The following is a 14,364-nucleotide window of genomic DNA, read 5'->3' on the forward strand; positions in this document are numbered from 1 at the left end:
CACCTAGTAAAAATAAAATATATCGTTATTATAGAGCCACAGTATAATAAGATTGTAAAAAGACGCTGTAAACTTAGTCAAATATTATTTTGTTGACGTAGGTGGCGCCATCTGTCCGTAACTTTACTCATGCATTACAGGTTTCTTAATTAACGTTAGCTATTCTTAGTACTGTCTGAAATTATCGAAGAAAGTCAATAATTATCACATACAAATTTTGCACAACATACTAGGCACATTTTTTTTAGTTTTTAAAGTATATCAGGCGGCTAAAATTTATAAAAAATTATATATTTATCTCTGGAATAATTAAATTCGATATTGTACTCCTTCCTATTAATTGTCAATTGACAGCTAAACTCTTGTCACTTGGCACAACTGTCATCACGTTTCTTTTCTGTCAAAATGTTAACCTTTGCTTTTTAATTTTTCTTTCCATCAAAAAAACGATTATAAATCGTTCAAATGGCGACCTGCCGAAGCCTTTTTGGAATAATAAGCACCCGACAGTTACACATAATCCTTACCCCGCAACTAACCAAATCAGGGCGAAGCCTTCATCAATGTTTGGGGTGCAAAACCCGTAATATCTTATCGAATAATGTGGTTAATCAGACGCAAAATGGTGAGTTACATCATGTTAAATGCATAAATTCAATATAAGTACATCGATTTGTATGTATGTACATAATACTGCCAATAAACTGTAAAAACATTAACATTTTGTTTTAACCTATACCAACATAACCTTAAAACTTGTCTTAAATTTTCAGGGGTGGAACTATTTGTAAAAAGAAGTTTCCATCTATCAGCTGTGTGCAAAGCAGCTAAAAAAGACTACTATGACATATTAGGGGTCGGTCGCAATGCCTCTTCATCAGACATAAAGAAAGCTTATTACAAACTTGCTAAAAAGTATCATCCTGATGTAAACAAGAATGATCCTGAGGCACAAAAGAAGTTTCAAGCTGCCTCAGAGGCATATGAGGTATGTACCACTATATATGTTTCTTTAATAAAGGTCTGGTTTTGCAACTTTCCTGAAAATCTTACCTAAAAGGTGGGAATAGGCTTTTTTTTTAAATGTGTGTTATTTTAAAAATAAAGGCTGCTTGCTCAAAAGAGGATCCACTAGTTGGAGCACCACAACATCATTATTTTTAATGAGTGTATCAGTTCAGTACACAACTGTTACAGTACTCAGTACTTTTACGTATTTAAGAACCCATAGGCAATATTTATGTTAACAAAGGGGAGGAGAAAGTAAACTCAAAGTCCAAGTCTCATAATCAAGCGTCTATTTAAAGGTTACACGTTTCGCCGCATTAGGGCATCATCAGACCTAAGTAAAATTAACAAAATTAAATAATACAGAGCAGAATGCTAATTAACAGAAAAGACATACCTATCTAAATACAAAAAACTGCACACTGACTCACACTAACATAAAAATAAAATAAGTTTATACCATCGTGTATCGTTATTGACTAAAATATGAATTTTAAAATGCCAAATATCACGTCCAGTAAATTCTTTACATATTATTTTATAAAGAATGAAAACAAATACAATTATGAAAGAAAAAAAAAATATACAAAAAGGTTTTTCAAAAAACATAGGGATAGAACCAGAGACCATTGGATCTAAAGTCCGAAGCATATACCTTGTCGCCAATAATATCACAATTACTAAGGCATTAAAAATGTTCGGATTTATTAAAAAAAACACTAGGCACTTTAATAATCTATTAGTACCGAAGACTATATTTCCTTAGTAAAATCACATTTAAATAACTTATTTGAGAAACCAGATAAACCCCTCTGAGAAAACTGTGCAGCTATTTTCAGTTGAATTCTTTTTAAGGTTTAGGTATTTAATATATACATTGGGTTGAGGCAACTGAATAGTTTTTTTACAAAATTGAGAGAAAATATTGAGGTGAATTAATAAAATTGACACTGACCATCTTCAGAGGCCAATGAAGGAGTAACCATAATATTTGAGTTCAAACATAATATAAGTTCTCAATATATGTGGATTATAAGCTCAATATCCCATGGATGTGGTTGTATACAATGGCATCTTAAATGTTTTGAACCTCCAGAAGTTAAATGCTAGACATAAAACTTTTTTATAAACTTTTTACCAAACTTATTTACCAGAGATGTTGGCTTACACCAACATCTCTGGAATGATCAGCTAATGTAGGTACATAACATGTAATGAATGTGTTTTTGCTAATACATAAGCAATTAAAAATAGCTAAAATAAAATAAAAGGGAACTACATTGTACTTTATTTATGTTTGTATTTATTTATAAATTTATTTATTACAGTTTTATATTTAACATTATAAAAGTTTTATTTAACAAAAGATGTAATTTTTGTTTGCACTTTTTTTTGCGACAGGTTTAAGGCTACAGCCTTTTCTTCTAAACCTTTTAGTGTAATAATGCCCTTTATGTCGACATAGTTTTGATTGGCCCATTGTGTGACAATTTTCAAGGCTGCAAGAGCCTCCAAATGTGTAACTTTTTTTTCTTCAAAAGTTAATATCTCGCAGTCACTAGCTTCTGAATCATTGTTATCAAGATTTTTCTCCACTGCGTCTGTATTCCATTCCTCAATGACTTTGGGATTATAATCAATCTAAAAACAATCATATCTCAATGAAATTCTAAAACTATTACAGACTTTCTTCTTTTAATTTCCAAAAATTGAAAATTAAAAGGAGTAACTAGCACTATATAATACCTGTCTTAGAACATTGAAAGGCCTTTCAATGTTCTAAGATACCTGTTCAATTGTTTGAAGCAATATAATGGTTTCATTAACTGCAGCTGCTCTAACATCATTTTCCAACATCTCTTTTAGTCCAGCTAAAGGTAGGTCATCCTCCTCCAAATTTTTTCCCAAAATATTATTCCAAAATTTTAAAATTACTGAAGGCTCTATTTTTTGCCAGGCCATATGCAATTGCATAATAGCATCTCTTAAAGTTATAACTTTTAGGGCCTCAGCTACTCCTTCACCCTTTTATACAATTGAACTTTAAAGGAAGGTTTTTGCTTTGTAAAAATGATTTAACCTAAAAACCCAATTTAATCTTAAAAAAATTAAAAAGCAAACAAAACTTTCACTTACCTCTAGAACAAAATGCCTAAAAAACCAATTTTTAAAAAATTTCCTGCATCATCCAGGCATTTTTAGTGCTTTTATAGATGACTGGATTATCAAATCCTTTAAAACATCTGGGTGATCTTGCTTTTCCTAGTACTAAAGGCATTAGTTTGTGTGATCCTGTAGCATTTGTGCACCCCGAAAGAGTTATTCTTTGTTTAGCTATTTTTAGACCAGGCGCCGTTTTTTCAAAAATCGCAACATAGGTTTTATCTGGCAATAACTTCCAATGTAAACCCGTCTCATCTGCATTATAAATTTGATCTTCACTAAGATTAAGCTGCTTCATCTTTTCTTAAGCCTTCAATAAAGGGATTTACAAGGTGAGGCTGGGAGGACAACTTTTCACCTGCAATTTTAAGCAGCCTTATAGCATATCGCCATTAAAATTTTTGAAGCCATCCATCGCTTGTATTAAATTTATCGTATAGTTTTAATTTTCTATGTAAATCTAGAGCCTTTCCTTTAAGCATATCACCCGTAACTGGCAAATTTCGTTCACGCTGTTTGGTAAACCATTTATACAGCAAAGTTTCCATCTTGGGGTTTTCTGCACTTTTTAAAGTGCAGAAACAGACCCAATAAAAATTTTTTATTTTATTGGGTCTTAAACTCTCTCCAACAACTTTTAGAATTTTTTCCTCTTTATTTTTAATTGCACAAATAGTTGATTTTGCTATTTGATATTTCTTTGCTAGGGCAGTAACACTCATACCATTTTTGTGCTCTTCCAACATTTTTGATTTCTTATAAAGAGTTAAATACTTCTTATTAATTTTAACCATTTTAAAAGGCCACTGCGCAAGATGCGACACTCTCTCTTATCTAATAAACATCAACTAAATGACCAAACAATGTTTCAAATGCGTAAACCCAATATCCACTAACAAGCCTAGACAAGTCTACACAGGTTTACTAAAGATTTCTTAAAATTCACATTATCAAAATATGGGTTTGTTCACACTAGAATTAACATAAAAAAATATTGGTGTTCACATTAATGAGGTGTTCATAAAATCGTAAGTTCACGTTACCGCGAATATACTGTATTTGTTGTTAATGAGTTAATATGTTGTTGTTATTTAAGGTTAGTCTTTGACTTTTTGCTCTATTTTATAAATTTGCAATAGGTTTTTAAGTCTTTCTAGATAAAAAGAATCTTCATACAAACCACATATTATTAAAATCTAGATTAAGTTCACCTAAGATAACAGAGGTTTTTCAATTAAAATAATCTTCAAAGATTTTCTCCAGTTTGTGGAAAAATACTTAAGTTGGGAGAATGATACAATCCTCCTATGTGCTATGTAATTCCATATATTTGCACTGATAGAACAGAATCCTGTAATTCCTATGTTCCATATATTTACCAATAGTACTGAATGTATAGCTGCTCTGTATAAAAATAATGATACCACTTGTTTGTCTTGAGTTACTTCCAAAATGTAGCCTTGAAGAAAGGAAAGGAAGAAAACTGTTGATTCACATATAGAAAATCACCATTTTAAAAGGAGTGATTTTTATAAGATTTATATGATAGTAATTATTTATATACACATAATTACGACACATATGGCCAGACATCTCTATTCATTATGTTCCACTCAAATTTTGGCTCACAGCAATATTGCTAAGGTTGTGAGTTTAATATAGCTTGTCATTTTATTAGCTGTGTAGGTATCTTTGAATGCTGTTTTGCTTATTGCTGGCTGGTAATAGCCTTGTTTTACTTAATTTTTTTAACAATTCCTTCACAACTTGAAGAACTTACACATTTCTATTGTAATTATAGTATAAGGAAACTTTGTAATCCGCTAAGTAATTCCAGCTAAGTGCATTCCAACCCAACTATAAAAGCAATGGATAATGAATTTTCGACAATATGTATTGCTATTAAAACTATACTTATTATCGTAAAATGACATTCTAGGAACGTTTCTTTACATTTTAGTGTCGAAACTAGACCCTTTTTTCCATAATTTGAAGTGCTTTTTTCAGAAAAGTTGGGTTGGGTTTATAATTTCAGGTACGATTAACATTTATAGAAAAAATCTATTTGAAAACTCGTTACTTTGCCTTCAGAATATTGTTTCGCGTAAAATTACGTACTTTTAAGCCTTTGCCTACAATTTTAAGTGTGATGTTCAGAAAAATTGCCAAATTAGACCTTTATGGTTTTTTTTTTGCTTTTGTATTTAAGATATTTTTAAATCGTTTTTCTATTACACGAATTCTTTTTGCATGAAGATCCTTGGGGATGACTCTAAAAGAAAAGAGTATGACACTTGGGGTGCAACATCTGATCAAATGGGTGGCATGGGTGGTCCAACCGGCAGTACTGGAAGGGCACATGGTGCTCAAGGATTCAAGTATGTTTCTCACTTTATCTATTTAAAGAATCTTACCTATTTTTTATGTAAATTCTAGTCAACATTGGGAATACCAATCGACAATAGATCCAGAAGAACTATTTAGGAGAATATTTGGCAATGCTGGATTTTCAAAATCACCTTTTGAGGATTTTGCTGAGAGTAAATATGGCTTTGGGGAGGCCCAAGAAGTAAGCTTTAATATCCTTTTTACTGCAGTCAAATGATTTATTTATTTACAGATAGTGTTAAGGGTTACATTTAGTCAGGCTGCTAGGGGTACAAATAAGGATGTTTCAATTAATGTAATAGATAATTGCCAAAAATGTCAAGGGTCTAGGTGTGAGCCCCCATACAAGGCTGTTAGGTGCACTTATTGTAATGGTAAGGGCTCTAAATTGTGCCTAATTATTGTTTTATTTACATTTTTTGTAATATTTTAGGTTGTGGCATGGAAAGTATTACTACCGGCCCATTCATAATGAGATCTTCATGTAGGTACTGTCAAGGTACAGGGATGTATATTCAACACAAATGTACAGAGTGTGAAGGAAAAGGAACAACTGTTCAGAGACGATCAGTGACTATACCCGTTCCAGCAGGTATTTGAAAATTTATTTCCAATAAATATTTTTAATAACATTACATTTATTTGCGTTTCAAGGTATTGAAGATGGGCAGACAGTAAGAATGTCTGTAGGAAATAAGGAACTGTTTGTAACATTTAGGGTGGATAAATCTGACTATTTTAAACGTGATGGGGCCGATGTTCATACAGAAGCAGATATTTCTGTATCACAAGCTTTATTAGGAGGCACAATAAGAATTCAAGGGCTTTATGAAGACCAAATATTACAAGTGTGTCCTAATTTTTAAATATTTTGCACATGTTTTCATAAATTTTACTTTTAGATTAAACCAGGTACCTCATCGCATACTAGAATGAGGTTATCAGGTAAAGGAATGAAAAAAGTAAACGGTTTTGGCAATGGAGATCATTATGTTAACATAAGGATAAGGGTACCAAAGCACTTAGATCAGAAACAGAAGGCTTTAATTCAAGCTTATGCTGAGTTGGAGACTGATACTCCTGGCCAGATATCTGGAGTTTCACATACCACTGATGGTAGGTTTAATGAATAAGAAATTTATTTATAAAATCATGAATGACTTATAAATTTATGGGTGACTTGAATATAAAATAGAATTTGCATTTTTTAAATAATTTTCATTGAGAGCATTTATTGGGGAAATTATATACAGTCATGTCTGGATACACTAAACTTGATAAATGTTACACAATAAGTTTGCTTTATTTCAAGTTCTAGCAAACTTTATAACTAACTGCTATAAAAACGAATATTACTTGCTAATATTCATTAAAATTTTTACATCTGCTACTGAAAAAAGATCAAATGTCTAAATTTAGTGTTGGGTTGCACTAATTTTGATTTTCAATGTTGTGATTTTAATCGGTAGAATTTTTTTTCTGCTGAATTTATAATCCTAATATGTGAATAGAGAACAGAGTTCAATTAAAGGAAGAATCCAAAAAATATAATTTTTACTCTCACCATAGTCTTACCTTGGTGCCTTGGGTTTAGGATTCAATTGAAGTAACATGCTCATTAATTGGCATATATTCATTAAAGTCCTTGAATTTCTTTTTCTCTTCTGGTTTGAATATTCTGTAAAAAATCCTGCATTTTGTGAAAACTCTTGTTTGTTTTTAATACCTTATGAATATTATTTTTCTATACTCTTTACTGAATGTATTATTCCATAACAGCTGTAGCTTTGAACTGGCAATAGAGGGAATAAGAAACGAATTAATTTTCTTTAGCAGAACTTCAGGATGTGCTGGACTAAAAGCATAATTTAGTTTAATATTTTAATGTCATCCATACTGTTTGATCAACTTACTGTGTTTAACTGGCAATGTCTTTTTTAAATTATCTAAGATTGGCGGACTTGTCAATAATAAGCAGTTTTCTTCTTTCTGTTCAGTAACCGAAACTATAGTGCTAACCCTAAAAATGTTTCAAAGAAATTTAACAATTTTGTTTTCCGTCTGTGAAGAAGTCCGGTCTGGTATTCGTTAAAAATATAATTACTGACATAATTCCTAAAATTATCAGGTAATGTGGTTGTAAACCAGTTATTATCCTTAGTATTATAATTGCTATTCTTAAAACATTTAGTCCAACTTCTAAAAAGCGTGAAAGGTCGCGTTTGGAAAGGGTTTTCGAGGTCAGTTAAATTGGGTCAGGGTTGTGTTCCAGCTTTAATCGTCTAGTTTGGCCTGATAGTCTTAAGAGCTCATGACCAAAAAACTCTTCATACTTCAGATCGATTGGGAATTTTTGTGAGTTTAGTTTCGTATTAAATAAATCGAAAACCGCCGGACTGGCTAAGCAACAATGGTTAAATAAAGGATTTTACCGTCAACAATATTCCAATGGCGAAGGAGTGAATTTTTCTATGGACATTTTCTGTTCACAAAAAAAATATTTTTACATCTCATTGCTTCTAAAATTATTTAAAAATACAGTGAGGTCTCGATAATCCGGATCAATAAAAATAACGCTGATCCGGATTAGCAAAAAATCCGGATTACCGAAACACTATGTTAAAATTGAGGATATTGCCCTAACCTATTATAATTATTAAATTAAAAACATGGAAATGGTGTTTTATCAAATTTTCTTTATTTAAAACAAAACAAACACATTCTTTATAACGAATAGAAAATTATTGGGTAATATACATATAAATACATATGTATGTATGTACATAATGTACTTAAATGCAGCCATAACACATACAGTAGGTCAATTTTTTTATGACAATAACATTAGTTTGGGTTAGTAAAAAAATGTGTAATTTGGGTCTGCCTACAGGTTTTTAAATTTTTTATCACTGCTGTTTCTCTCAGCCTCCTTAAGTGACAAGTTCTGGCAGTTCCACGTCATTTTCTTCCGCCCATTGCAGACACACATTGAAACTCTTAACTGCATCCTGATGCTTCACAGTATTTTTAAGTTCAGGAACAATTTCCACCTCTTCTTCTGAATTCTCATCACTTGCTAAGTCTGGAACTAGCTGCTCATCTGCATCAATCCACTGATTTACATCCAAATGTGTAAATGAAGTATCTTTTCCTCCTAGTTGATTAAGCATGCCAGATATATTATCTTGAATGTTATCGGTTAAGTTTTGTTGGCCATTTTTTTCCTTCAATATACTTAGTGGCATCAAATCGTCGGAATCATACTCTGTATCAGATGAAACAGCTTGGGTGGTTTTTGATAAAATATTGCGCCAGCATTTTTCTATGGTCTTTGAAGGAATTTTGCTCCACGCATTATTTAAAATAAACACAGCATCGTTAAGAGTCACTGACTTTAAGCTTTTGGTAATGTCTTGTTCGTAAAATTTGAAGAAATAATGGTAGCCAAAATACTATTGCGGTAATGCATCTTTGTTAAACGGATAACATTTTGATCCATTGGTTGGATTAATGCTGTGCAGTTGGGAGGCAAAAACATTGTCACTATATTTCCATCTTCACTAACTAATTCTTCTTTTGTTGCATGAGAAGGCGCATTATCAACAATCAACAAAGCCCTTTCTTCCAGGTTTCGACTTCTTAGAAAAGTTTTCACTTGCTTTACAAACGATTCGTGAAACCATTGTTTAAATAAAGCAGATGTCATCCAAGAGTTCTTAGTTGACTTGTATTCAAGTGGAATCTGAACATTCTTAAATGATCTAGGGTTCTTAGCCTTTCCAATAACTAACAAGTTTAGTTTGTGACTACCATCTCCATTGGTACATACCAAAAAAGTCATTCTTTCTTTACAAATTTTTCGGCCTAGGGCAGATTTTTCTTTAATATGTGCCAACGTTCGGTCAGGCAACATTTTCCAAAATAGTGCTGATTCATCAGCATTGTAAATTTGCCGGGGCGATAAATTAAGTTCTTTAATCTTATCTTGGAGCTCTACTAAAAATGGCTCAACGGCTTCTGGGTTATTGCTTAGTTTTCGCCAATCACTTTTAGACAACGCAAGCCATGTCGCTTTTTAAAATTTATTAGCCACCCTCTACTTGCAAGAAATTTGTTATCACCATAATGTTTTTGATAAAGCTGTTTAGCCTTTTCGGATAGTATATCTGAGGTTATAACAGCATGCCTCTGCCTTTGAATTAAAATCCAATTCCGTAAAGACACCTCCATTTCGGGATATTCCGCTTTGCGTAAGCTTTTCTTGGTGCCTGGTCCAGTAACACAATGTCCAATAAACCTAGAAACAATAAAAACAACTTGAAAAACCCCCCACATATAAACATGCATGCAATTTATCTTTTATCATGAAAACTCGTCCATGCAAGTCAAAACTTTTAAAATAAAATGTCATGCGTCCATATTTTTATCTGTCACACAACTTTATCTCTCAGAAAAAAAAAACAATAAAAACTTACTTTTCTATCTTATCAGAATGCTTCTTGATGTCTGATATTGTCGATGTTCCAACGTTATATTCCATAGCTAAATTTTTAGCCATATATCCTTTCTTTAACTTTTGAACTATATCATATTTCTGCTGAATAGTTAAAGCCACGTGTTTCCGTTTTGGAGCCATCCCTACACTGTCCTACACACGTAATGGTCAAGCGACTAATAACAAGTAAGAAGCTGGAATAAAGCGTTCTTTGCTACAATCATACGAGCAAAATCATCCAATCACAGCCGCTGAAAAAGCATCGTTCGCGATCCGGATAACCAAATCATATAAAATCCGGATTACAAAGTACATAATTGGAAAAATTCTTGATTCGGATAACCGAAGAATCCGGATTATCGCAATTCGGTTTATCGAAACCTCACTGTACTTAAATTGTATGTAATTCCATCCCATTCCAACTAAAAAAGCATCGGAAAACGAATTTCCGAGAAATTATACTACTGCTAAAAATGTATTCATTATACTAAAATGACGTAATAGGCCGAGTTTAGTCCTTTTCGAAATTCACGATTCAATTGTTCTTTTACTGTTTTTTTTTTTTTTAATTCAAGACAAAACGTTGGCATTAAAAGAAAAAAAAGCTTGGATTTTAATTGATCATACATACAACTTAACCTTTAAAAATTAATACAATTAAACTGAGTCACTAAAACAACATATTAAAACTAAATCTAGCCGATGGATGCAGCATCTCTCCATATGATATACCAATGTTGAGTACGTAACCCTGTATTAAAAAATAAATCAAATTTATGCAAATTTAAAAAAAAAATAATCTAATTATTATTGAAAATTCATAAATAACAAGGTATATTTCAATTTTTTACCTGAGATATTAATATACATTATACATAAATAATTATATGAATGTCTTTAGATGATATGTAAAAAGAATTACATTGCTAGAAGTAAACGATGATATAGCTTTCACTTTTAACTGCAAATCATCAAATAGCGCTTAAAGGATAACGCACACCAAGAAATATTTAAGCAACAAAACTGAAATTACCCATAATTTAGAATATTATAGACAGTTAAGAAATTTTACAAAACATGCTATTCCACCGGAAAAATATAACTTATTTTAGCAATTTTCTTCAACAAAAAAAAAAGAAAAATATATATGATTCAAAGGGACAATTGAAATTTCAAATGAATGTCAGTATAGTCTCAGCATATTAAACTTTGCTTTCCATACTGCCTTCCTCCCTTAAAAAATATAATAAATTCTTGTATTCTAGAAGGGTATTTTCCATCTTCGTGGAAAAAAGCAATCGTAAAACCGCTAGCTGAGAAAACGAATGCTAAAGGATCTAAGATGGATCAGTATTCTTTCGGTAGTTTTTAAATTTCTTGAAAAACATATTATTAAACATTTATACGATTTCCTAAATACGTCTGAATTTATCCCATAATTTCTGTCATGATTTCGATCTGGTTACAACTCTATGTGCTGACTTAACTTTAAAATTTACATTTTTAAAGACAGCAAACTTAAGACGTGCACACCACGGACAATTTACGGATACTGAATATACACGTTCGGCGGTTGAAAAATTTCGAATATGATTTTTGCGTAATGTGTAAGAAGGAGACGGAGTAGAGCGAGAACAAACTTGGCTCCACCCTGGGCGGCTATCGCGTCGTCGTTGCGCTTATCAGTCCGGTTAAAGTTCGGTTGCAATTCCTCCCATACCTATGTACGTGTTAGCCGATCATGTTTACAATTTATTTCAACCTTTGGTACGAAGACGGATACAGTAATAAAATAAAAATGGTTTTCACTGTTGATCACAAGATTAATATCATTAAATGGCATTGTCATGCGGATAGTGCAGAAGAAGTTGTCGGCCGTTTTATATTTGCATATCCTGATCAGCAAGTCCCTACTGCTAAAACAATTTATAATATCTGGCATAAGTTTGAGCAGTCGGGATGTGGCTGGCGATCAGGAACCTCGTCGAACACCTGACGCTAGGATTGAAAAGGAGGTCAAGGTGTGTGCTTTTGTGGAAGTAAGTGAACCTTGTTCTAGCTCCCAAATTTCCGAAGAACTTGATATTCCAAGTCGTACAGTACGTGATATTTTGAAAAGAAATAAGTACAAAGCCTATAAAATTAAAAACACTCAAGAAATTTTTCCAGAAGATCAAATAAAACGCTTGGAGTTTTGTGAAACCTTAAGAGAAAAAATTGATCAAAATGACGACTTCACAAGTAATATTTTGTTTACAGACGAGTCATCTTTTTCTCTTCTAGGTCGACATAATTCTTCAGTCGTGAGATATTGGTCTCGAGAAAATCTACATTTGAGTGTACCATTACGAACTCAATACCCGCAAAAGTTAAATGTTTGGGCTGGTATTTTAGCCAATCACATTGTAGGGCCTTTTTATATTGATGGTACCTTAAACTCTGAAAGATCCTATTAACTTTTATTGCAACAAAATATTATACCCGCTGTACGAAACTTGGATGTTAATTTTGAGGAAATTTGGTTTCAACAAGACGGATGTCCCGCTCACAACGCTAGACAAGTGCAGGACTATTTAACAAACACTTTTCCTGAACGGCTTATTTCTACAAGAGGTACCATACCATGGCCTCCGCGATCTCCAGATCTAACGCCTTGCGACTACTTCTTGTGGGGCTATTTGACGGAAATTCTTTACCAACACCGACATGAAAGAGCGGTTAATTTGGACGAATTGCGGCTTAGAATTCTTAATATTTCTAGGTCCATTACACCTGAAATGTTAGCCAATGTACGTAGAGAATTTTACTACAGGTTGGGATACTGTGAAGCCCAACAAAAAAGGTGTATTTGAGTACCTTATTAAATAATCCATTTAATTAGAATTATTATTTTTTTTAAGAGTTATTTTTCCTTTTATATTAGAATATTGTATTTAGTTTTCACCAAAGGTTTTTAAGATTTGAGCATATTAAAGTTGTTTTTTTGACTTGAGATTATGAGCACGTTAAAAAACAACATACATTTTTATCTTTCGTGTGCGCGTAAAATTCCAATACTTGATTCGAGGCTAACCTACCCACCTCCAAGCGCTCTGTCTACTCTCTATCTATTGGGTCTAATACATTAAAACTCAATCCGTAAGATTTAACTCGCCAAACGTGTATATACTACTATCCGTAATCTGTCCGCGGTGTGTAAGTCTTCAGTTTGCTGTCATGCAAATTTTAGAAATTGTTGATCAGGTCTGATGATGCCTTTAGGTGTGAAAAACGTGTTATTCGTAACATAACACATTATTCGTAATATAAGTTCGAGACTTTGACCAGACTTGTAGTTTTTTGTTTCTCATATCATTTATAAAATTATTTATTTTATGCACGCTCCACTATATAAAATATAAATTTTCTTAGCTGGTATTGGGTATTTTGTAATGTTCCTCAGTCCATGTCCAAATTGTTGTTCAACTTATTTAATTTTATATACCACTTAATTACAATTTTTTTAAACCAAAAATTAAATAAGTTGTCATTTAATAAAAGAAAATTAACGGAATTTTTTGTTTGACAGGGACTAGAGGATCGGACGAAATGCCTTATGCCGGCGAAGATGCGAAACCGGAAAAAGAAACGATCTTATCGAAAATAAAAAGCGCGATATTTGGTTAATTGTAGATGCCAATTCATCTAGAATAATAATTTATAATAATTTCTTCAAATGAAAGATGTTATTGTATCTTCATTGTGATATGAATTTAAAGATAAGTGTGCAAGTATTGACGCTTTTATGTCGTTGTTTTATTAATTGTTCTCATGTTAAATAAAACTAAAATAAACAATAATTTAGATGTTTTTTTTATTCATTATTCCCGGAAACTAGTAATTTGAATTTGTTTGCGGAGAAAATTGTTTTTTCTTTATCGAATTCCGTTTTTTAGGTAAAAAAGCGTACAGCTCAAACACTAAAGAACCATTCCTTGAAGCTATAAGAGAAGCTTTGGAAGGTAAGGCAAGGGCTTCTACTACAAATCCATCTAATATAAATAATGTTGATAATAACAGGAAGAAAAATGTAAGAAACAAGAAAATAACTGAAGAACAGAGTGATTTAGAGGAGGAGGAGAAAATCGAAAAGAAGAACTGAGTGGGTGATATTGATTAAAATTTTACAAATTATTCTGAAGAAGTATAAAATATTTTACAATAGGCAATTGTTATTTTATATTAGCATCTACTACAGCTAATAATGATTTTTATTGTAGTGTTTTTTGTTAAGAAAAAACCATTGGGAATAAACCTGTAATCTAAAATTA

General features: G+C 32.1%; 1 protein-coding gene across 3 annotated transcripts; it reads left to right on the forward strand.

Annotated features, from left to right (window-relative positions):
- The first annotated feature begins 386 nt into the window (after positions 1-386).
- LOC126737290 (protein tumorous imaginal discs, mitochondrial-like) lies at positions 387-14,364 on the forward strand. 3 transcript variants are annotated; one of them, XM_050442123.1, is made up of 10 exons: positions 388-625; positions 774-988; positions 5,428-5,549; positions 5,608-5,740; positions 5,792-5,933; positions 5,993-6,151; positions 6,214-6,407; positions 6,462-6,675; positions 13,990-14,055; positions 14,114-14,364. In XM_050442123.1, the coding sequence occupies exons 1-10, from the start codon at positions 466-468 to the stop codon at positions 14,125-14,127; spliced, it is 1,419 nt and encodes a 472-aa protein (XP_050298080.1). In that variant the 5' UTR covers positions 388-465; the 3' UTR covers positions 14,128-14,364. The 3 variants fall into 3 exon arrangements, with proteins under 3 accessions (XP_050298078.1, XP_050298080.1, XP_050298079.1); XM_050442121.1 differs by having other exon boundaries at positions 387-625; positions 13,990-14,364; XM_050442122.1 differs by lacking the exon at positions 14,114-14,364 and having other exon boundaries at positions 13,623-14,056.

This window comes from Anthonomus grandis, chromosome 6 (assembly GCF_022605725.1).
Source record: "Anthonomus grandis grandis chromosome 6, icAntGran1.3, whole genome shotgun sequence".
NCBI classification, from domain to species: domain Eukaryota; kingdom Metazoa; phylum Arthropoda; class Insecta; order Coleoptera; family Curculionidae; genus Anthonomus; species Anthonomus grandis.

Bases quoted from the DNA above. Each gene is read 5' to 3' on its own strand.
- LOC126737290 (XM_050442121.1), top strand. From the start codon at position 466: ATGGCGACCTGCCGAAGCCTTTTTGGAATAATAAGCACCCGACAGTTA. The intron at 5,550-5,607 runs GTATGTTTCTCA...TGTAAATTCTAG, and splicing joins CATGGTGCTCAAGGATTCAA to TCAACATTGGGAATACCAAT. The intron at 6,676-13,989 runs GTAGGTTTAATG...TCCGTTTTTTAG, and splicing joins AGTTTCACATACCACTGATG to GTAAAAAAGCGTACAGCTCA.